Raw genomic sequence first — 23,368 nt, 5'->3', positions numbered from 1 at the left:
GTAGAGTACCAGCACGCTAGTAAGGGGCCGAACCTTGGGGAAACAAGCCCAGAGCCTTTGAGCTGTAACCGGTGGAAACGACTCAGCCGGTTCAGGGGTCATTAATTCGGAAATGTGTTAGCAGCGGGCTCAAATCAGCTTTCCCCGTTTAAGAACACGCACACGAGCTTGCCGGCGAAGGGCCCAGCCTTCGCGAGAGGAACGGGCGCCTCAGAGCTCCGAGTCCACGACGAGCTCACGCCCCGAGATGACTCCGCATTTAAACTCTGCCCGGAGTCCGAGCGCTCCGGGGGCCGGAAGCGGGGCCACGTGACCGGTCCGCCTCCGCAGCCATTGCTAACGAGGCAGCCGCCAGCGCCCCTTCTGTATTTCCTCGCTTCTCCAAGCGCAGGGAGACGCAGAAACACCTGACAAGCGTTGGTTGCCAGGTAGCTTTGGACTAGAGGGTCAACACAACTCATGCTTTGTCCAGCGATACTTTGCAAGCCCCTCAGCCCAAAACAGCTGTGGGGCACTTCCGCCTGGGTGGCAACCAGGTGATCACGCGAGACTTGGGGAGCCGGCCGGACGACTCGACTACCCCAGTCCCCGCGCTCCGCCAGCCCAGCACCCTCCGCTGCGCGTGACGACGCGGCCCGCGGCGGCCTCCGCCCCGGCGCGCCTGCGCACGCGGCTCTCGCGGTGTCTCGCGCTCAGCCCCGCCCACCTCTGCCCCCGCCCTTTCCGCCCCTCCCTCCCCCTCCGCCCTGTCTCTCGGCGGCAGCGGCGGCGGCGGCGGCTCGCGCAGCTCGTTGGCTCACTATATAAAGGGGAGAAGCGGGCGGACCGGACGGCTGGAGCTGCAGCCGGTGGCGGCAGCGGCGGCGCGGGGAGCGGCGACCGGTGGTGGTTTCCCTCCTTGGCGCGGGGTGGGGAGCGGGCAACGCCCCCCCGGACCCCAGAAGGGTCGTGGCTTTTTTTTTTTTTTTTTTTAAGGGCGATTCTCGAGGTTTTTTAGCTCGGGGAGGACTGCCCCCCTCCTCCTCTTCCTCCTCCTCCTCCTCCTCCTCTCACCGCTCCCCTTCTACTCTTTCAGGATTCGATTTTGTTTGAAATTTTTACCCCCAATCTTGCGGTGGCTTGGGCCACCCTCCGGGTGTTTTGGTTTTCTTTTTTTTTTTTTTTCTTTTTCTTTTTGTTTTTAATCTTGTTTTCTCGGGGTTGCCCCCCCTCTTGTTTGTGTTGTGTGTGGAAATGGCGAACTCGGCAAATACAAACACCGTGGTAAGGACGTGGTTTGGCGGCCGGCGGGGGCTTCGTCCGGGCGGCAGCAACGGCCGGGCCGGGCGGGGGCGGGGACGGCGGCGACTCCCGGCCTCTACTCTCCTCAGCCGCCCGCGCGGCCGCCGCCGCCGCCGCCGCTTCCCGCCTCGGGCGGAGCGGGCCGGGGCGGCGGGCGCGGGGGGGCGGGGGGAGGGCGCCTCGGGCTGGCGGCGGCGGCGGCGGCGGCGGCGGCGGGAGGAGGGCGGGGGCGCCGGCGGGGCCTGGGGCCGCCGCGGGGCGGTCGGGGCCGCGCAGGCCGTTGGGCCGGGGCGAGCGCGCGGCTCCGGCCGCAGACCCCGGCCGCCGGGAGGGCGGGCGGGCGGGCGGGCAGCCTCCGCTTCCCCCCGCTGCGCCCCCCCGGGGGCCCGGCCGCGCCGGCTCGACCAGGGCACCCCGAGCAGCCTCCACAAACGAAACCCGCGTCTGGGGAATCGGGCGAGTCCCCAAGACCCGCCGTGTGGCCCACTTCAGTGCAGTGGAGGGCGAACGGCTACTTTGGGGGTTCCTTGGGATGTTTCTGGCGGTTGTGCTTACTAGAGGGAGCCTTCACTGAGGCCATTTTATATTTCTTAAAAAAAAAAAAAAAAAAAAAGGAAAGAAAGAAAAGGACGAAGGTTGAAAAGCACTTATCTCGGTTCCTTCCGAATCGGTAAAATGGCGAAGGGGAAGCAACACCCCCATCGTACCTTCCACTAGCAAAAGCACCAAAGCAAACAAACAAACAAACAAACAAAAAAAAAAGCCTACAGTGGTCACAGCGCCCCTGCTTTCGCCTTGAAATTTGCCTACGTTCCCCCCCCCCCCCCCCCGTTTGTCCCTTTTTGGTTACTTGCGATCACGTAGGTTTGCAAAAAGCAGTCACATAAAAACAACCTTGTCCGTCACCAACGCCAGTGCGACCACTAGTCCACCCCACTCTTAGGTTTATTCTGACCGTAAAAACACGTTTTTGTTTTTTGTTTTTTTTTGTTTTTGTTTTTGTTTTTTTGCCCGGTCCCAAACGCCGCAGACGAGCCCGCGGCCGCCCGACCCCGTACCGTTGGCGACTCGGGTCGATCCATCATGGCTGCGGCCGCTTACCCTGCTTTTGAGTCCCTGAGCCTTGTGGTCCTCCTCCCTTTGGCTGCCCTGTTTATATAGAGCCATTGCCGCTCTCTAATATAGACTCTGCCAGGATGGGAAGGTGCTTTTCAGGCCTACGTCACCGCCTCTCCATTTAAACACTAGATCCGGCTTTAAATAGTGAGAGCTGCTGAGCGCGGGGCTGGGAGGTGCGTGCTCCCGAGGCGAGAGGCAGGAGCGTGCCGGGCGCCCGCTTATTTCTGGGCCCTTCAGCTGCCACCGGGATTTCGCGCCCGACCGGGCCGCTTTCGGGGGGGGCCCCCAAGTTTTTTTTTTTTTGCTTTGACGCAGCAGCTAGGGTTTCCTGCCTTTGTTGGGGGGGGGGGGCGGGAGGGGGGGGAAGCGCAGAATTGCTGTCCCTTCTTCTTATATTTTTATCTTTGCTTTTAAAGAGAATTGTAGCTCAGAGGTCTGTGGTCATTTTTGTATTGGGAAATGCGTTATTGTTGGGCATTTAAAACAACAACAACAACAACACCGCTTCCTACATTAACTCTGAGCTGCAGGGTACTTGACTCTGATAGTGTTTCGTTCATCGAGTATTCAGAAAATGTGTTAGAAATAAAGCTCCTGTATGCCATTGTTTTTTCTGTAATGTTAGACACAAAGCTTTTTGAAGAGAGAGTAAAGTGCCTAAAGCTTCAACGTGGGACCTTAATGTCCACAGTGCATCTATTGTATGTAGGGAAATTGTTGAGTAATGAGAGGGGAGGCTTAGTGCAAACTGGATTTTTAAAATACTAAAATTCGAAGTTGACGTTGTCTTTTGATTTCATTGGATATTAACATTCAAGATAGAAGTTAATGTGGTTTATTTTTCCAGTATTCCGCCTCCCCCCCCCCCCCGGGGGGGGGACTAACACTTTGGAAAGGAACCTCCTAATTAATCATGAGATAGTGGCTCTTTAATGGCTCTTTAATTTACCTGTTTTTAAGCTTGGAATACCTGTGTTTTGAAAGCCAAGAAAAACCTAAATTACTTTGTATTTTGTAAAAGGCAAACATTTTGACTCAAATAAGATTTAGCGTTTTAAATAATAGCTTGGAAAGTGCTTATTTCAGATAGTACCCGCATACCCCCATGCTTTTAAAAACATCAGTTTTGGGGGATCCCTGGGTGGCTCAGTGGTTAAGTGCCTGCCTTTGGCCCAGGGCATGATTCTGGAGTCCCAGGACCGAGGCCCCCGTCGGGCTCCCTGCATGGAGCCTGCTTCTCTAGCTCTGCCTGTGTCTCTGCCTCTCTCTCTCTCTCTCTCTCATGAATAAATAAATAAGATCTTAAAAAAAAAATAGGTATTTAAAAACAAACATCAGTTTTGGGGGGCATATCCACTTAGGAACAATTCAACTAAATTATTCTCTGTGTGTACTTCACGAAGAATACACATTTCCCTTTATAGTGCTTTTATGAATCTGGTAAATGGTCAGGTTGTGGGTTAACTAAGGCACATAAGCAGAATCTTAAAACAAGATAAATTCATTAAATAGGGAGTGCCAGAAGAACGCAAATTTTATAGCTGTAAATGTCTGGGTCTCCAAGCTGAAGATTTTTAGGAGTGATTGACTTCAGAAAACACCAAACACCAGTTTGCTGAAAAAATAATTTGTATCATCAACTTAAGATTCATAGTAACAATTTAAAATTACACCACCTCTTTATAGTGCCTTAAAGATCATTATTGGCTTAAAACCACTTTTTGAATGTTATTTTTGTAATTCAGTGGTTAAATCACCATAGATAAAGTGATACCTATAGTCAGTTACAATTTCTTAATATATAGAACCAGAATGTTAAAATAAGGCCCTACAGAGTTTTACAATTTTGCACATGAATAATTTAAAGTTTAAAGAGGCAGATTTGATTAAAAAAAAGTCAGGGTAGTGAGTGGAATATCAAAGGTGAGGACCCACATATATAAATAGTTTTTCTGATTGTATTGAAAAGGGACAAATTTTAATGGTTGAGGTAAGTTATACAGAGGAACTCGTTATTTGTAGTTTTGGCAGTGCAAGAACACATTTTCTTAGCTCTCCTGTGATAACAATATTGTTGATAGAGATGCTAATGAAACATTTCTATTTGAGGTTTGGTTATGAGAGCAAACCCCTGGCCTTATTGGTAACCAGTAATTCTTACCTTAAGCAGCATATATAAACACAAGTAATGACAAACCTTAAAAGAAAAAGGCTGATAACCTTTATCGTGTGTGGTAATGGATAGGATTTATTACAGGGTAACTCTAGTTTTATCATGCTGAACATGCAAACTTCTTAACATTTTAAAAATAGGATCTGGGTTGGGCAAATTGACAGTAACTTTTGATTTTTAAAAAATACTTTATACTTTTTCAAGTGCTTTCACATCTATTCTCCTTTTATTCTTCTAGCATCCTTCTAGAAGCAGTCTTCCCCTCCAAACCTTCCCAAGTAATACCCCCAAAATAGTAGTAATAATAGTAATAATAATTAGAAAAATAAACATTGAGGCTGTCATGATTTCTATTTCATAGCCATTGTCTGTCTGGGCAGTAGTTGAAGGAAAGAAATCCCGGGTAAGAAATCAGTGTCCCTTGTTCAGATGGGGCTTTGAGACCTGATACTGTGGGTATATGAACAGTGTAATGGTGTAGCTTAAAGGCACAGACTGGTTAACAGAAAATCGAAATTACCTGATTTTTAAATGAGATCGCAGATGTTATCAGGCAAATGACTGTAGGACATAAGGTTCTCTAGTATAAGGCTTAGTAAGGAGGTTGTGACAGGAGTCAAACAAAGGAAAGAATACTAGGGACTAGACATGGCAACCCATAAGGCTATTTATTGGATCACATGAGGTGTTTTGATTATAACAACATAGGAAATTATAACTAGAAATCGTGCGGACCTTATATGTGTGAGGACCTCCTATATATAAATCACATTAAGTAGTTCTTAAGACTCCTTTTAAAATATAGTCATAGAATAATCCATCTTAACTGGAGCAAATGATATTTGTTAGTATGGCCCTATCTTCAAAGTTATATCTTCTAAAATAGGTTTTGGATAGTTGGAAAAATGGTTGTTGTATTATATATAATTTGTTTTGAATATGTGAAAAATTACCTTTTTCAAGTTTTTCATTTTTCCTTTAAAGCCTAAATTATACAGATCTGTGATTGAAGATGTTATTAATGATGTGAGAGACATCTTTTTGGATGATGGAGTTGATGAACAAGTTCTGATGGAACTAAAAACCGTGAGTTGGCCTCTTTTTGTTGTTTTTAATAATCATGCTTGTTTTTTTTTTTTTTTTCTTAAAATACTCTCTTCAGTCAGAGACTGATCCATAATTTTTCCATGGGATGAACATTCAGCTTTGCTGCAGTAGGCACTCTTATAGATAGGTGAAGGATGCTAGTTTTAGAAAAGCTCTGCCATCCATCCTTCCTCTGATCTTAGGTACACTCTTTATATTTCAGGTTCCTTATGTGTGATATGGGAATTGGTTGGACTTACCTTATAGGTTGTTTTGAGGATTAAATATAATAGCTATATAAAGTACTTAAGCACAGTACCTGGCAATAGCAATCACTATTACTAATGGACCCTTAACATTGTATATTTATAGTCTAATTATTTGACCTACCTATAGTTTGTTTTTTTTCCCCCCTTTTTTTATGGTCTTAATGTGCCTGTATTCTAAAAAGTATTTATGTTGGAGATAAAATAAGTGCCTGATAAAAGAATTTCATGTTCACAAGTCTGATTTTTTTTTTTTTTTAATGTGAGCCAAATAATTGGGTTTATTATATATTTTACTTTGGGAGCTAGTTTTTGGTCTCTTGGATTTCTTTGAATTTAAACAGAAATAATTAGATATTTTTATTTAGCATTCATGTTTTCTTGGTGTTGTAATGACTCATGAAATCATGGAATATTTTTGCCTTACTGCTCAGAACAGTGGTTCTCAAAATAAGGTCTGTGGAGTCCTGAGGTTTCTCCACAGACTTTTTTAGGAGGTCCATGAGGCTGGCCAAATGCCCAAGTCTGAATAATCATAATTTGTCCTATTTTCAGTAAAAGTTGTGTACTGTGAAAAGTGGTCTGTTAAACTTGCTACTCAAATGCGCAAGGGCTTTTCCTTGAGATACCTGTTCCATACGCACAGTGTTTTATGTATGCTTCTCATTTCGACGCAGTGAATATTAAAAAGATGTTGCCTGAAGGATCAAGATGAGATCACTGTTAATATTAAGAAATGGGATTATCTGATCCTCTTTAATGAAATGTGTTAATAATACTTGGGATACTGCATAATTCACTGAACTTATATTTTTTCAAATGACCAATGCAGGATGTTGAAAAATTCCTTCAAAGTGGAAGATAAAATAATGGATTTTAATCTCAGAGTATAAAAAGTTCATTGGTGTTTGGTTTCAGATTCCACATTGTAGCTAACTTTTAAGAAACCATCACTGAAAATACTTTTTCTTTTCCCACCTGCTTAGCTGTGAGAAGAAAGATTTTCTTCATATACTTCAACCAAAATGGCAAGGTGGATGTAGGAGCAGATAGAATCCAGCTATTTTTCCTTTAGGCTGTTTGTGTTATATATGTTAACATGTGATGGATACTTGGCTGTTTTTAAATGAATTAGTAAACTCCAATTTATTTAGAATTTCATAAAAGCTCTTTAAGGTCCTCAGTAATTTTTGAAAGTGCTAAAGTATCCTGAAACTTAAGTTTTAGAACTGCTGGCTTAGAAATTGAGTATTGAGTTCCTTGAGGACTGTGTACAAATATGTAATCACAGTTAATGCTAAGAACATTTGTTATTAATTTATCTCTTCAATGGAGATAAGGAGGCTTCAGCTTAGCAACTTATTTTAAATAAAGTAAGCGTCACCTTTATTATGGTGATGAAATGTATCTTAGAGTGTTTAGACATCTGTGGATAACTTCTGTAGAGTTAAGAAAAATCTGTCTGAGGAAGGAAAAATATATTTAAGTGAGTTGAGGAAGTTTTAATTTACCTTGAGAGAAGTGTAATGGTTATTAAAAGTGAAGAGTAGGCATCCAAAAATACAAGTGAAATAGTGCCAACTTTTGAGGCGTGAGTTGGAAGAATAGCAATATAAACTTCTCAAACAGCATAAAGTGTCTCAGGATGTGAATCAGAAGAGAGAATAAGATTCCTTTGTGTTATATGGAACAAATACTTTGCAGTTCATGTTACACTCATACAGTGATTGTCCTAGAAGTGCTTTGACCTTATGTGGAAGATGCAACATTTTTAAATGTAGAAAATCAGCTCCAGGGATGCCTGGGTTGTGAGCATCTTGCCTTCCGCCCAGGGCATGATCCTGGGGTCTTGGGATCAAGTCCCGCATCCGACTCCCTGCATGGAGCCTGGTTTTCCCTCTGCCTGTGTCTCTGCCTCTCTCTCTCTCTCTCTCTCTCTCTCTCTGTCTCTTGTGAATAAATAAATAAAAATCTAAAAAAATAAAATAAAATAAATAGATCTACCTGTATTTTTATTACATTTGACTTTTCAAATATTTGTTAGTGTGATATGTATAGTGTAGTATATAATATATGAAGATTATGTTTTACACGTTGATTTATTTAATGACAAAAATTATGAATTATTCAACTTTGAATCCCTAACTTCTATCACAGTGCCTCACATATGTGGCTGGTATTCGGTAAATATTTAATAATTAGTTAATGATAAACGTGGTTCCAGAATCTAACAGAACAAAGTAGTTTAATATCTTTGCTGTTTTTCAAATGGGACATACTCTTCTATTGTGGATTGTAACTGGATTTATTTATTTATTTATTTATTTATTTATTTATTTATTTATTCATGAGAGACACAGAGAGAGAAGCAGGGACACAGGCGGAGGGAGAAGCAGACTCCATGCAGGGAGCCTGATACAGGACTGGATCCCTGGAGCTCCAGGGTCACGCCCTGGGCCGAAGGCAGGTGCTAAACCAACTGAACCACCCAGGGATCCCCTGTAACTGGATTTAAAAATAAACTTAAACTGAATTGGGTTTGTGTTATTTTAATTCTCTGTAGTAAATTTCTTCAGGATCTCATTAGAATTTCCAGAATGTGCCCTATCTGTGGTGATAAAAATGTTCTGTATCTGTGCTGTTCAATATAGTAGCCACTGGCGACATGTGGTTATTTAGCACTTGAAAAACAGTTAATGGAACTGAGTAACTGAATTTTTAATTATAATTAATTCCAACTTAAATCACCATGTGTGGCTGGTAGATATTGTATCAGACTCCACAGGTTTAGACATTCTTGCTAACAGAAACTAACATTGATTTTGTATTTTACGGTTTATAAGATAGGACTTTGTCATTAGCTCTAGTCCCTTCCCTCTTTTTGGCTGTTTCACTACCTTTATCAAAAACTTCCCCACTGCTGTGAAGGATACAGTGATGAATTAGATGATGAATTAAGATGAGTAATGACTGCATGTAATTTGAAGTTTAGCTAGATAATGCTGGAAGAGAGGCAATTAAAAAAAGTCAACCCAAGTCAACCCAGTTTTCTGAGGTTATCCCTTGAAACACTATGGGGCCTTCCTTAATGTATATACTATGGGAGATAGAAAAAACACATAAAACATAGTCTTAATAGTCTTTAATCTGTATTTGAATGTAAATTGTGTTTTGCATTGGTGAGTGATTATAGGTGGGAATGGCAGTCTAGAAATCCTCTTCAAAGTCAACGATAAAATTGTCCTCATTTCTATACTATCAGACCTACCCATATCTAAACAGCAGATACTATGGGAGATAGAAAACATGGCCTCTCTTCTCAATAAAATAATGTGAGAATAATTTCCCCAATTGGAGACCAATCTGAAACTCAGTTTATTGGTCTCTAGATCAGGTTTCTCAGCCTTGGCACTATTGTCATTTGTTAATTCTTTGTTGTAGAGAGCTGTTCTGTTCATTGTAGAATGTTAACAGCATACCTGGTCTCTGCCCACTAGATGCCAGTAGCTCCCCTCATTTCTGACAACCAAAAATGTCTCCATGCTTTGCCGAAGTGTCCCTTGGTGTGGGGCAAAACCATTCCTGACTGAGAACCACTATTCTAAATATATTCTGTGTACCTCAACTCCCATTTCAAGGGAGTCAGAAATGCAGTTTTCTTGTATTTTATTCAGGAGCTAGATGTTGTGTGAAAGTAGAATCCTTCAAATTTCTAGCCTGGAAAACTGCCAGGAAATAGTAGATCTTCGTTCGTTCATTCATTCATTCATTCATTCATTCATTCATGAGAGACAGAGGCAGAGGGAGGAGCAGGCTCCATGCAGGGAGCCCAATGTGGGACTCGATCCCAGGACTCCAGGATCATGCCCTGGGCGAAGGCAGGCGCTAAACCACTGAGCCACACAGGGATCCCTGGAAATAGTAGATTTAATCACAAATTTAAAGATCAAAAAATAGACTCAGGGGGAATATGCTTTGATAAGATCACTTACCAAATGTTAGATATTTGAACCCAGGCCTTCTGTCTCCAGATGACATACGTAATGCTTACCAGTAAAAAGAAAGGTACCAGAGTTGTGACTAGGCCTGCTGTGGTAGCAGCAATATAGTGTAGAGATTAAAGTTTAGATCAAAGCTGGGATTAGGGTGAGGCAAGTGAGGCGCCTAGCGTGCATAATTTTTTTTTTAATATTTTATTTATTTGAGAGACACACAGAGAGAGGCAGAGACCTAGGCAGAGAGGGAAGCAGGCTCCATGCAGGGAGCCCGATGTGGGAGTCAATCCCAGGTCTCCAGAATCACGCCCTGGCAGGCGCTCAACTGCTGGGCCACCCAGGCATCCCTAGGGTGCAGAATTTGAAGGACATTCAGTCTTCACTCTCAGGGTCCAGGTTCCCTGACTGGAATACTGGAGTCAGACTGCCTGGATTATATCCCACTTTTGCCTGCTATTAGTTTGTGGTCTTGGATAAATTACCTAACTTACTGTTCTTCAGGCTTCAGGTTCATTTTCTATAAACAGCAGAATGTCGATGTTATAGGATTTTGTGAAAATGAGTCTGTATGTGTAAAGTACTCAAAATGCACATTAAGAATACAGTATTAATCTTGTTAATATGATATATAGATGTACATTAGAGTCATTTGGAGAACAGAAAATGAATTTTCTCCATGTCTAGTATCAGAGACCAGGCAAAGATTGATGAAGTAGGATTGCCAGAAATAATAGTTACTGTGTTGGAGGGAAAATAGTATTATAAAAATAAAAAGAGTTCTGCCATTTCCTTTTATTTATTTTTTAAGATTTTATTTATTAATTCGTGAGAGACACAGAGAGAGAGGCAGAGACATGAAGGGAGCCTGATGCAGGACTTGATCCCAGGATCATACCCTGAGCCAAAGGCAGGCTCTCAGTCACTGAGCCACACAGGTGCCGAGTTCTGCTATTTCTTTCTTTTTCTTTCTTTAAGATTTTAGCCGTGTTCTGCTATTTCTTTCTTTTTTTTAAGATTTTATTTATTTATTCACGAGACACAGAGAGAGAGGCAGAGACAAGGCAGAGGGAGAAGCAGGTTCCACGCAGGGAGCCTGATGCAGGACTCAATCCCGGGTCTCCAGGACCAGGCCCTGGGCTGATGGCGGTGCTAAACCGCTGAGCCACCTGGGCTGCCCCCGAGTTCTGCTATTTCTTAACCAAAATCAATAAATATGTAACAATTCAGTATTCTTGATTGTTGTCAGTGGTATTGATCTGTTGCTGAAAACAGTGTTACATTATTTTAAATAGCTGATATTCAAAAAAATAGAATGATTGATAAATAAAACATTTAGTGAATTTGAACCTTATATTATTTTGATATAAGTTTAATGCTTAGTATTTGTACAGTACCTTTATTTGTATTTTTCACGTTATTAAGGACAGTATTTTGTATTTGGTAAATGTGGATTCTCAGTGGACTACTCCCAATACCCCTTTCTCTTCTGCTCCCTACCGCCACCCCCCAGCAGTTGGAAATGTATAGGGCCATGTTTACTTGTCTTAAAGTGGGCATCTTTGGCATTTAGTAGGCTCCAGCCAGGAATGTTGTATTTTCTGTACACTTCCTGTGGCACTACCCTGAATAATAAAGAATTGTCTGGTCAAAATGTCAGTAGCATCCTCACAGAGAAACATTTATGCTAGAAATCAACAGTTTGTTTTCCCTTCTCTTCTTTGGAATTGGTACTAAATACTGATAAATTGTTAGTCATTTTGTTAGCTCCTGAATTAAGGCATAGTCTCTGCCTTGAAAAAGTCCATACTTGAGTAGAGAAGGTAGACTTAGCGTGAAAAGTACAATAGAAATATTTCTAGGGTATGGAGGCAGTGAGTGATTTCTTTGAGGCTATGTGACTTTGACATTTGCATTGTGTAGGGAATCGTGAGGGAAGACTACTAGTCAGAGGGAATAGTTTACTAAGATTTAGATACGAAATATGTATGCCATATTCAGGGAATTGCAAGTACTTCGACACTATTGGGAAAGTAGAATGCAAGTTACGTAGTAGTTAGGGAGGTAACATTCTATATTAAGGACCATGATCTTTAACGTGAGAAAGATTTCTCTGGGGTGCTAGTTAAAATGCAGATTTTTGGACTTCTGCTCCAGAGAGTCTGACTTGATGGAAGCATAATCTGACATTTTCTTTTTAACATTTACGAAAAAGAAAAAAAAAATTAAATTGACTTTTCACAAGCCGCTAATGGTTTGCAGTATGCACTTTGAAAAGCCCTGGTTTAGACTTTAATAGCATACATTAAAGTGACCTGGACAGGTTATTAAAACAGATTTTTGGCTCCATCCCCAGAGTTGCTGAGTCAGTAGGTCTGGCTTGGGGCCTGAGAATTAGTATGCCTAACAAGTGCTCAGGTGATCCTGATGCTGTTTGCCCTGAGACCACATTTTGAGAACCACAGACTTATAGAGGACAGATTGGAAGAGCAATTTTTCACTAGAATGTAGGCCCTGTGACGAAAAGTATTTTTGTCAGGTTTGTTCACTGTTCTCAATGTCTCTAACAGTGTCTAGTATATAGGGTATCTCAGTAATTATTTGTAGAATTTATGACTTGATGTGGGGAACTCAAGCTCAGTAAGGATAGATTGGAACAATGCTTTGGAAGGGATAGTGACAATAATGATGGGTGTTGAAGTGGATTCTGACTTATAGGCCGTTTATTTGGGAGGCTAGGTGAGTAGTGGTATCCAGTACTTAGTTAGCACTTAATATATAATCATTAATACTTGCCACTACTATGGAATGATGTGACTGGATCAGAGTGTAGTGGATAGACCAATTGGGGGTGATACACCTGAAGCTTTAAATTTAGAAAGTCATGGCTTAAACAACGGTTTCTTAAAGCATTAATCAATGGTACTTTGAGTTTTGGCTTACCAGAGGCTAGGTTTTGTTTTAGAACAGACAAAAAGAAGTGTAGAAGTTTTGGGTGAGAAAGGAGAGAAGATGAGTGGGAAATATCAGGGAGGGTGACAGAACATGAGAGACTCCTAACTCTGGGAAACAAACAAGGGGTAGTGGAAAGGGAGGTGGGCGGGGGGATGGGGTGACTGGGTGACGGGCACTGAGGGGGGCACTTGATGGGATGAGCACTGGGTGTTATACTATATATTGGCAAATTGCACTCCAGTACAAAATTATACAAAGAAAAAAGGTGAATGTTAAGGGGAAAAAAAAAGTTTTGGGTGAGTGCAGACTGTTTGGGAGCCTTTGTATAGCCTTTGATGTTAGTTTGAATGTATTTTATTCAGTGTGTGAGAGTCCATTTTATCTCCTGTGTGCTATGCTAGATGCTCACTTAACAGAGATGAACCAGATACAAGTTGGGCTCCCAGGAAATAATTCCTTGTTACTCCAAGAAGAATTGTAGCTATTTTTAATTTGAGATTTTTTAGAGACTTAGATTTCTTAGCTGGAAGCGATTTTAGAAATAATTCAACTTGTTCTGTTTTTTTAGAAGAGGAAAATGCCCAAGAAAGCTACATAATTTGTCCACAAAGCTTGAATAGTTTTCAAACCAGTACTGTGTTCCTGACTTCCTGTGTAATGCTTTATTACACAATTAATTGCACCACCACCATAATAATGAAAATCAGCATGCATTGGTCACTGAGTTTATGCTAGATTCTGATGTTTTATGTAAATATGTTACTGAGTCCTCACAACAACCCATGAGATAGATATTGTTATACTGTCTCTATTAAAAATTGTCTTTAGGCAAGTCTAAGTACTGAACCTGCTTAAGGGAATGGTTGCTTTGGGAGATTGACCTTTAGTTTACTTTTTCAGCAAGCCATTAGAGATTTGCTAGAATTGTTACTAGCATGTACTTAAAATACAGAATTTCTAGAATAGTTGGAAGCGTCAGGAGACACTCGTAAAGCGTTGTGAGCATAGTAAAGGGAGGCTCTGATAGAAACCTTCAGGTGTGTTAGGTAATATTCCAAGAGTATATCCTAGGGGAGAAAACAGTGTGTGTAGGTGTTAGGTGCTGGTATACAAAATGATTGATATATTATTTTTAAAATATTTTATTTATTTGAGAGAGAGCGAGCCTGTGACTGTGCTCAAGAGCAGGGAGCACAGGGAGCTGGGATGAAGGTGAGGAGGAAGGAGGAGAGGGGGGACCAGCAGACTCCCTGCAGGACCATGAGATCATGACCTGAACCAAAACTGAGTCGACCACTTAACCAGCTGAGCCACCCAGGTGCCCCAAAATAACTGAATTAAATTTCATTTGTATATTTAAAGAATAGTTTTCTTTCTTGGGCAATTTCTTAGAAATTTCCACAATGAAGACTTAAATCTGGTTAGAGAGGAAATGTGTTAGGGAGAGGAATGTAGTAGTCATAAATATTTTATTTTCTGTCTTCCTTTGCCCATGTCTGATTTATTTCCCCATCATAATTGCTGTGTCCTAGGGTGAGAGGAGAAAATAGAAGTGGCAAAGCAGAAAAGGATTGTTATTCCTTGTCATGATGGAGGATGGAGGGGAATTTCAAAAGGTGTGGAGGGTTGAGAATGCCTCTAAAAGCGTTAGGCATTGTTGGTTTTTTTTCCGTGTGTAGGATCAGACAAAGTTAGGCTTTTCTAACTTGAGGATTGCCTCTATGATGTTTTTCATTGTTCAAATCAAGGAAACATGAATTTATGTTTTCCTTATATAGCTAAAAAGTTAGATATTTCATTAAAGGGAGATTTGCATGAAAATAGTAATTGTTTTGATGTTAAAAAAGGGTACCCTGATGATTAAAAAATTGCTTATGTGAAACTCTGCCTGGAATTACTGTAGAGAGTTTGAAGACATAAAAAGAAACAACATTCTAGGCAACCTCGGTGGCTCAGCGGTTTAGCGCCTGCCTTCCACCCAGGGTGTGATCCTGGAGACCCAGGATCGAGTCCCACTCTGGGCTTCCTGCATGGAGCCTGCTTCTCCCTCTGCCTGTGTCTCTGCCTCTCTCTCTCTCTCTCTGTCTCTCATGAATAAATAAATAAAAAATCTTAAAAAAAAAAAAAAACAACAAAATTCTTCAGTACTCCAAGATAGCAAAAAAGAAATTTGATACCTTAAAAGTTATTTTTCATTATTGTATACACTTGGATAAAAATTAGAGATTGGTTTATTTTGTGGTTGTATTGGTTTTGAAAATGGAAGAATTTTATGAACAGACTAATATGTTTTATCCACATGTCTGAAGTTACCTTCACTAACATTACTTTTCTTTGCCTTAGTTGTGGGAGAATAAACTAATGCAATCTAGGGCAGTAGATGGATTTCATTCAGAAGAGCAGCAGCTTTTATTGCAAGTTCAACAGCAGCATCAACCCCAGCAACAGCAACATCACCACCACCACCACCATCAGCAAACTCAACCACAGCAAACGGTACCTCAGCAAGCGCAGACTCAGCAGGTCCTTATTCCTGCATCACAGCAAGGTGAGACTGGATGTATTTTTCTACTTACAACGTGGAAATGAAATTTGTCATTTTCAAAGAAGAGAAATAGCTGTAGGTTTTTCCTTTTTATTGACTGAGGGAATAGTGTATGTATGTATATTTATATACAAATTTTGTATAAAACGTGGATTCTATATTGTAGAAATTATAAACAAGTAGTTAACTAATTGAGAGCCTACGATGATATTCTTAAAAGTGTATTAATACTTTCTTTCGAGAAGGCTATAAAATGGTAGATTTCCTAAAATAAGTCAGACCTATTAAAGATTTATTTACTAAGGATTTCATTATTTCATATGGTAAAAATGTTACCACTTTCTTTATGAAATTGATCAAAGACATTTAAGTTTGTTTTTTATAAATACATCCTAAACACTGGGGGATTTTTGTAAGTATGGCAGTCTGAAATTTCAGTTCTTTAATACTTTGTGTAAGTATAAATTGGCTGAATTAGACTTAAGAGTGTGTGTGTGTATCATAATTTATATTACTTGGTTTAAAGGTAAGAAAAAAACCAAATATAGACTGTGTCCATACTTCTTTGTACTATGCAAGTAAATCTGTAAATTTGTTTCATTGAAGCTTTACAAAAGGCTTTGTGAAATAGTTCTCCCAACATTTTAATACTAAGGGAAATTTGGGCCCTGAGAAGGCCACGAAGGTTGGCCTATTACACGTAACAAGTATTTTCTGTCATCACAAACCTGTTTGGTCATGAAGCTTTCCAAGCATTTGCGTTTTGTAAGTCTTATTATTGGAGAGGAGAATGAAGGTAAATGAAAAGTCATATTTTAAGATAACAGTTTAATTACTACCCATTTGCCTTATTTGAGAGTGGCTGAGAATATATAAGACTTAAAATTGATAGTGATACATAGTAAGTAATGTATGGTAGAAATGTCTGTTTGGATTGTTTTACTGTTTATACCAAATAAGACCTTTAACATTTGATTTTATTCTATACCTGCATCAAATAATTTTATCCTTTTTCATCTGTTTTGATGACTGTTCCTCCTATTGCCTTCAGGCCTTGGCACTAGGATTTTAGGTCATCATAAATTAAAATTTGATTTTCTTCACTCAGAGAATATTACGATAATGGGATTATCTGTTTATTCTCTGAAATTTGCGGAATCAAACATCTAATTCCTTTTATATTTACGTAACATTGCCATTGTTTCTTCTCTCTCTCTTTTTTTAACAGCCATTATTTCTGATTTATATTTTTTAAAAAGTTGTTGGAAGTAACAAGATTTTGGCAGCTGTCAAATGGGAGAAGAAGGCTATGTAGATGTAAAAACCTAGTTAATAGTTTCTTTGAGCTCATTCTTAATGGGTTACTCATTCTAACAGTATTAAACAATATTGAGTTAGCAAGATACAATTAAATTTTGTTTGAAATTTTCCACTTTAAGAATGTACAGAGCTGTATATGTATAGGTTTTAGGTGTCTCACTTCTTAATGCTTCCAAATTTCTTTGTATCCTTAGGTATTGTTACACAAATCTTTTTTTAAATTGATATTTTCAAGTATAATATGGGTATATCACAGCTGTTATTTACCATAGAAATTTATAACATTCTTAGGTATCAAATGGGTGGATGCATTTGGATGTAGAAAACAGGAAAAAAAGTTCTCATCATTGTATAGCATTCTTAGTATTTTGAAACAGCCTCATGGTTCCTTGTTTGCACTTGTGCTTTTTGTTTTTTTCTTTAATAGCTGCTGCACCACAAGTTATAGTTCCTGATTCTAAGCTGATACAACATATGAACGCATCAAATATGGTAAGACTTGGAATATAGTATTTTGCTTAGCTCTACTTATTCTAACTCAAAATTGTGATTATGCTTAGGTGTGTTGTATATTAACAATGTGAAATTTATTTGAGACTTCAACAAAATGGCTGTTTATTTGGTTTCCTAGTTATTGGATTTAGCAGCACATCTAAAATTTAGCTTGATACTTAGACATAGAGGTTCATAAAATTATGCAGTTTTCTGTTGAAAATACCAAAAGAATAATGTTTTGTGAGAGATCTTCTGTCCCATGCTATTTTTGGAAAATGGGTTTAGGGCACCTACCAAACATACTGTGTTAATTATAGTTCTGTTTCAGAAGACCCATTAATTGCTAGAGGTCAGGAATGCTAAGAATTGTAAACTTGAAAAATGAAAATGAACTCTTGGATAGTTCAAGATAACTTTTTAAAACCAAACCTTTAAAAATTTTTTGCTGTGATTTAACCATAGCCTAGCTTAATAAGATTTATCAACTTTGTGTATATTAGTACTTTAAAATGCATTTTGATCAGTTGAGGTTTTTTTTTTTTGTTTTGTTTTTGTTTTTTTGAAAGATTTTATTTATGCATGAAAGAGAGAGAGAGAGAGGCAGAGACATAGGCAGAGAGAGAAGCAGGCTCTATGCAGGGTGCCTGATGTGGGACTCGATACCGGGATCACACCCTGAGCCAAAGGCAGGCGCTCAACCACTGAGCCACCCAGGCGTCCCATCAGTTGAGTTTATTATGTATTAGCCTTGGTATTTCTAAGGGATCTTCACTGAACAGCTCAAATTTTCAAATTTCACTTAAGGCATATAGTATTTTGCATCAAATATGTAATGTATAATTCGAAAAACTATTTCAGATCCTTAGAGCTCTTTACCTATATAAAGTTTTTTTTATTTTTTTAAAAAGATTTTACTTATTTATTCATGAGAGACACACGGAAAGAGAGGCAGAGACAGAGGCAGAGGGAGAAGCAGGCCCCATGCAGGGAGCCCAATGTGGGATTCTATCCTGGGACCATGGGATCACGCCTGGAGCCGAAGGCAGACGCTCAACCACTGAGCCACCTAGGCACCCTATAAAGTTTTTTTTTTAATAAGACATTAAAATAAAGTCTTATTAGAAGAGTTATTCCAGTACTTTCTCATAAATGGCTTTTCTTTGTTCTGTTTACAAGATAGGGATTGTTAGTGGAGTCTCAGCTCTGACATTTCATTCTTAAATTCAACCAAATCTCTTATTTAAAAGCAAGAATCATTTAAAAAAAAATCTCTTAGCCTAGTGCTAGCAATGAATTTTTTTTTTTAGATTGTGTGTGTGTGTGTGTGTGTGTGTGTGTGTGTGTGTTAAAGATTTATTTATTTGAGAGAGAACACATGTGGGTGCACATGTGGGTGGAGAGAGTAAGGGTGGCAGGGGCGGGAAAGAGATTCTTCAGACTGCACAGAATAACCAGGTGCCCTGAAAAAGCAGTATTTTAAAAAATGACTTCTGTTTGGTGAGTAATGAGTAGTTGACCTCAAAGCTCATCTGTGATTGATAAGTCAGATACAAAACACGGCTCATCCACTAGACAACCGACTCCTTTTTAAATATACCAGCCTTACAAATTCATAGCTTGACAGAATTACAAATTTCTACATGACAGAAATTGGAGTTTTTAAATTTACAAAAGAATCGAGGATATCTATTTTGTACTTGTAATTCAAATTGCCAGAATCAGTTCTTCTTAAAAATCAGAAAATTCCAGTCCATCATGGAATCACAAGAATTTTTATCATTCAGAAAATTCCATTTCAAGTTTAAGGCCCCAAATTTCTTCTTATCTCCATCCTTAAAAATGAAAGTCTCACTATAGGATCTGTATTGCAGTTGGTACTTTGAGATTGTTTCCTAGGGAATAACTTATGTCATTTTATTTTATTTTATTTTATTTTATTTTATTTTATTTTATTTTATTTTATTTTATTTTATTTTATTTATTTATTTTATTTTTTATTTTACTTTACTTTTTACTTTACTTTTTACTTTACTTTACTTTCTAAGAATTATTTATCCAAGAGAAAAGGAGAGAATGAGTGTGCACACATAGGTGGAGGGGCAGAGGGAATGGGAGCAGACTCCCGGCTGAGTACAGAGCCAGATAAGGGGCTTGATCCCAGGACCCTGTGATCCTGACCTGAACTGAAATTAAGAGTTGGCCACTGAGCCAGGCATCCTGACTTTTGTCCTTTTTAAAACAGAAAATTTTGTAGAATCACTTGCAGTGGGCCCATCTCATTACTAAGAATTTTAAATGTTTGAGAGAAAATTCTATTTAAAGACACAAGGGCAAAATCAGTGGCCCATTTTTTCCTTGTTAGGTCTCCTTGATTCTAAAGAGTATATATTTAAACAGATTCTAGGTCAGAAATAACACTCAGTAAAGATGTTAGCATTTATGTGTATTTTAGAATTTTAATGGATGTTTTCAGTGTTTGCCCCATGTACTTTGTATGTTCTGAAATATAATCAATCACTATAGGCTCTTTACAAATAAAATTTTTTTTGGTTTTTGTTTGTTTGCATTATTATTCCTGATTCAAAGATAACCGTTTGATTGATTTCCTTTTCCTTTTTTTTTTTTTTTTATTTAAATTTTAGGTAGTTGACATACAGTGGAATAATACTGGTTTCTGGAGTAGAATTCAATGATTCCTCACTTAATACGACACCCAGTGCTTGTCATAACAATTGCCCTCCTTAATACCCACCACCCATCTAGCCCATTCCCTGTTCAAATTCCTCCATCAACCCTCAGTTTGTTCTCTATTGTTAAGAGGCTCTTGTTTCCCTCTCCTTTTTACTTCCCCCCCTTCCTTTTTCTTCCCCCCTTTCCTTTTCCCCCTTCTTTTTTAAATTCCACATATGAGTGAGATCACATGGTATTTATCTTTCTCTGACCAACTTATTTTTTTCTAAAGATTTTATTTATTCAGGAGAGACACAGTGAGAGGCAGAGACACACAGGCAGAGGAAGAAGCAGGCTCCCCATGGGGAGCCCTATACCGGACTTGACCCAGGGACTCTGGGATCATGCCCTGAGCTAAAGGCAGACACTTAACCACTAAGCCATCCAGTCACCCCCAGTTTTGATTTTTTAAAAAGCAATGCATGCTTTGGAAATGAACATGTTGAAAAGTTACATAATCTAATAAAAATGTAGGATAGTGATAATATATTAGGTTGAAAGCTGTTTTGGGGAACCTATAAAATGGGGCCTTATAGCAAACAAAATTTGCAGATTCTCTTTATGAAATACTCTAATGCATTAGTCGTTTTAGGGCTATTTCATAAAATACAAGAAGAAATTTTCAGTAGGTATTAATAAAAGATGGTTTGTGTGTAGTATGTCACTCAACAAATATTTATTGATAGGAGTTTGGATGTACAGAGGTGTGCAGGTGGTTATTGTGTTGTCTATGCTGTGTAGAAACTACAGTTGTCATTTTGCCAGTAGAGGAAGATCTATTAATCTTATAAAATATGAATTACAGGCCCTTAATCTTTCTGAATAGTATTTCTCAGTAGTAAGTGGTTATTAATGTGTGCCTTAGATTACATTTCATTTGCCTATACAGGCAAGATTTATTTAAATGAATGCAGGACCTGCATTTCATGAAGAGAACCTGATGGAGCTATAGCTAGCGACATTGTGGGAAGTTAGGCCTTAGGTGTAGAAACTACATGATTTGATAGTTAGACTTATCAAATGGCAACAAGAAGCACATTTTCTTACAAAGGTATATGTAGAGTCTAGACTAGGTAGTAGTATCATGAACCTATTTGAGTATAATTTTCTGAGTTTTGTTGACTTCTCTGGCATCTTCTAACTGCAGTTATATTTATTTTTCAGAACCTATCAATTAGAGGTGTTTCTAAAAATGTATATATTAGATTGGTATGTGAAGGCTTGGTACCTTTAAAAAGATTGAAGGAAGAGGGGGATAAATTACCTCTACAGATAGTTACAGTGAGATGCATGGAAATACTTTAAATATAGAATAAAAAAAAAAAAACAGTAAGATGTGGTATAATTCTCTTGGAGGAAAAGCGGAGAGGAGGAGTCTTCAGAAGCAGTAAATGAAAAATGTATCCTGGATTTAAAGAGATTCACAGTACACCCATGTATATTATTTTTAACTTAAATGTCAGATACTGCCTCCATTTTAAAATGTAGAAATTAAACTTGGTGACTTTTCTTAAGATTTTAAGGTATTTTTTGTGTTAATAAAACTATTATTAATAGATGTTTCATCTAGATATAATGCCAGTATTGTATCTTAAGGCATCGTAGAAGAATTCCTCGCTCTACAAGCTCAGCCTTCTGATTCTGATACAAGGTTTTCTTTAAAGATGTACTGAGTCTAGTATAAACTAAAAATATTAAGATTTCTAAAATGAAGATATTTAATATTTTGCTTCAAGTAAATGAAGTTGACCTTGAACAATTTGGGTTTGAACTGTATGGATCCATTTATGTGCAGATTTTTTCGATAAATATGGTTATTTTCATTAAATGCGGTATATATTTTCTTTCCTCTAGCTTTATTGTAGAATACAGAATATAGTAATATAACATGTGTGGTCAACAATAGGCTATTATTGAGCTTTTGGGAAGTCAAAAATTACATGTGGATTTTCACTTGTGTGAGGAGTTGGTCCCCTTAGCCCTTGCAATATTAAAGGGTCAACTGCACTTGACCACAAGGAGTTGGGAGTAAGGAAATAGAGTTAGGAAAAGAAATAACAGAATGGATATTTTATATATTGAACAGCATTGTTAGTAGGGGGAAGATTTCCTTAGAGCACATTCTCCAGGGGAGAAAACACCCCAATTATATTCTACTTAATTGTTTGAAGTACTTACATAATGCCTTTTAGGCTAGGTGGTCTTTATTGTATCATTTTATAAAATGGAATTTAGTCTTTTTAAGACTTTTCATTTTAGTATATACTAAATAATAGTTCGATAGTTCAAATACTATTAAAATATGCCAGAGATAAACTGAGGTACTGTTACGTATGTATGTGGTTTTGATTTTTTCTCCTTGGGTTTTTGTTTTTTTTTTTTCCCAGAGCGCTGCTGCTACAGCTGCTACCTTGGCACTCCCTGCAGGTGTGACTCCTGTTCAACAGATACTAACAAATTCAGGTAATTAGGAATAACGGAACCATTATTTATATGTATAACTCAGAAAATTGTACCATCTAGTCTTTGTTTTGGCCTCACTGAAAGACAAAATCAGTATTTCTTTTACCATTTAGCTTAGGTTATTAAAATAAGATTGACTATTACATCACATTAGATGATAGTTATTGTTAAGGATGGAGTAGAAAAGATGAAAATTGCACTTGAGCTTTTGATTTATGAATGAGAATCCTATTATCGAATGAAGTATGATTATATAGAAATACTTACATAGATTTTTGCTAAACACATTTAACCTGCCAAACAACTTGACTCATTTGAATGAATTTGTGGTATCAGACTAAATCCTATAGTATTTTATTGCATTCTGTTTTATGTACTATCTCTGCATAGACTGACAAAATTTACTTGTGATTTTTTGGCATATTAATGTTGGAAGAATTTATGTAGCTTTTAAGTTGTAATTTTAATTAGAGAATTTCTTGTTATTTTGTTAACAAAATTATTTTTTGTAAGTTTTTTTTTTTTTTTTAAGATTGTATTTATTCATGAGAGAGAGAAAGGGGCAGTGACATAGGCTGAGGGAGGAGAAGCAGGCTTCATGCAGAGAGCCCAACGTGGGACTCAATCCCCGGATTCTAGGACCACGCCCTGAGCCAGAGGGGCTGTGAGCTCAACTACTGAGCCACCCAGGCGTCTCATTAATAAAATTCTAAATTTGTGAAGCACTAACTAGAGGTTTATCTTGCTACATATTTTATTAATATATAATTGTTGCTTTTTAATTAATTGAAGATTCTGCATCATCTAAGACAACAAAGAGAGGGATTCACTTCTCTATGTTTAAGCCAGGCATATACTTAGTATTATGTGGCAATGGTAATTGGCTCAGCATTTTCTTTTTGTTAAGCATTTTGAAGCTAAGTACCGTGTGCTCTGGCTCAAG

At 38.8% G+C, this 23,368-nt stretch overlaps 1 protein-coding gene and 1 non-coding gene across 2 annotated transcripts in view; both read left to right on the top strand.

Annotated features, from left to right (window-relative positions):
* The first annotated feature begins 704 nt into the window (after nucleotides 1-704).
* The window catches only part of GTF2A1 (general transcription factor IIA subunit 1), a 46,136-nt gene continuing 23,472 nt past the window's right edge, over nucleotides 705-23,368 (top strand). The window contains exons 1-5 of the mRNA XM_072762171.1: nucleotides 705-1,263; nucleotides 5,558-5,659; nucleotides 15,216-15,420; nucleotides 17,165-17,229; nucleotides 22,350-22,425. Coding sequence (XP_072618272.1) covers nucleotides 1,234-1,263; nucleotides 5,558-5,659; nucleotides 15,216-15,420; nucleotides 17,165-17,229; nucleotides 22,350-22,425 — 478 coding nt within the window. The 5' untranslated portion in view covers nucleotides 705-1,233. The remainder of the gene's footprint in view (nucleotides 1,264-5,557; nucleotides 5,660-15,215; nucleotides 15,421-17,164; nucleotides 17,230-22,349; nucleotides 22,426-23,368) is intronic.
* On the top strand, nucleotides 16,441-16,585 carry LOC112934911 (small nucleolar RNA SNORA79). The gene has a single exon (XR_003238076.1). It is a non-coding gene; the product is annotated as a small nucleolar RNA SNORA79 (small nucleolar RNA).

The sequence above is a fragment of the Vulpes vulpes genome, chromosome 6 (assembly GCF_048418805.1).
Source record: "Vulpes vulpes isolate BD-2025 chromosome 6, VulVul3, whole genome shotgun sequence".
NCBI classification, from domain to species: Eukaryota; Metazoa; Chordata; class Mammalia; order Carnivora; family Canidae; genus Vulpes; species Vulpes vulpes.
The sequence above is the reverse complement of the archived record's forward strand: the minus strand, read 5'-3'. Positions and strand labels throughout refer to the sequence as shown.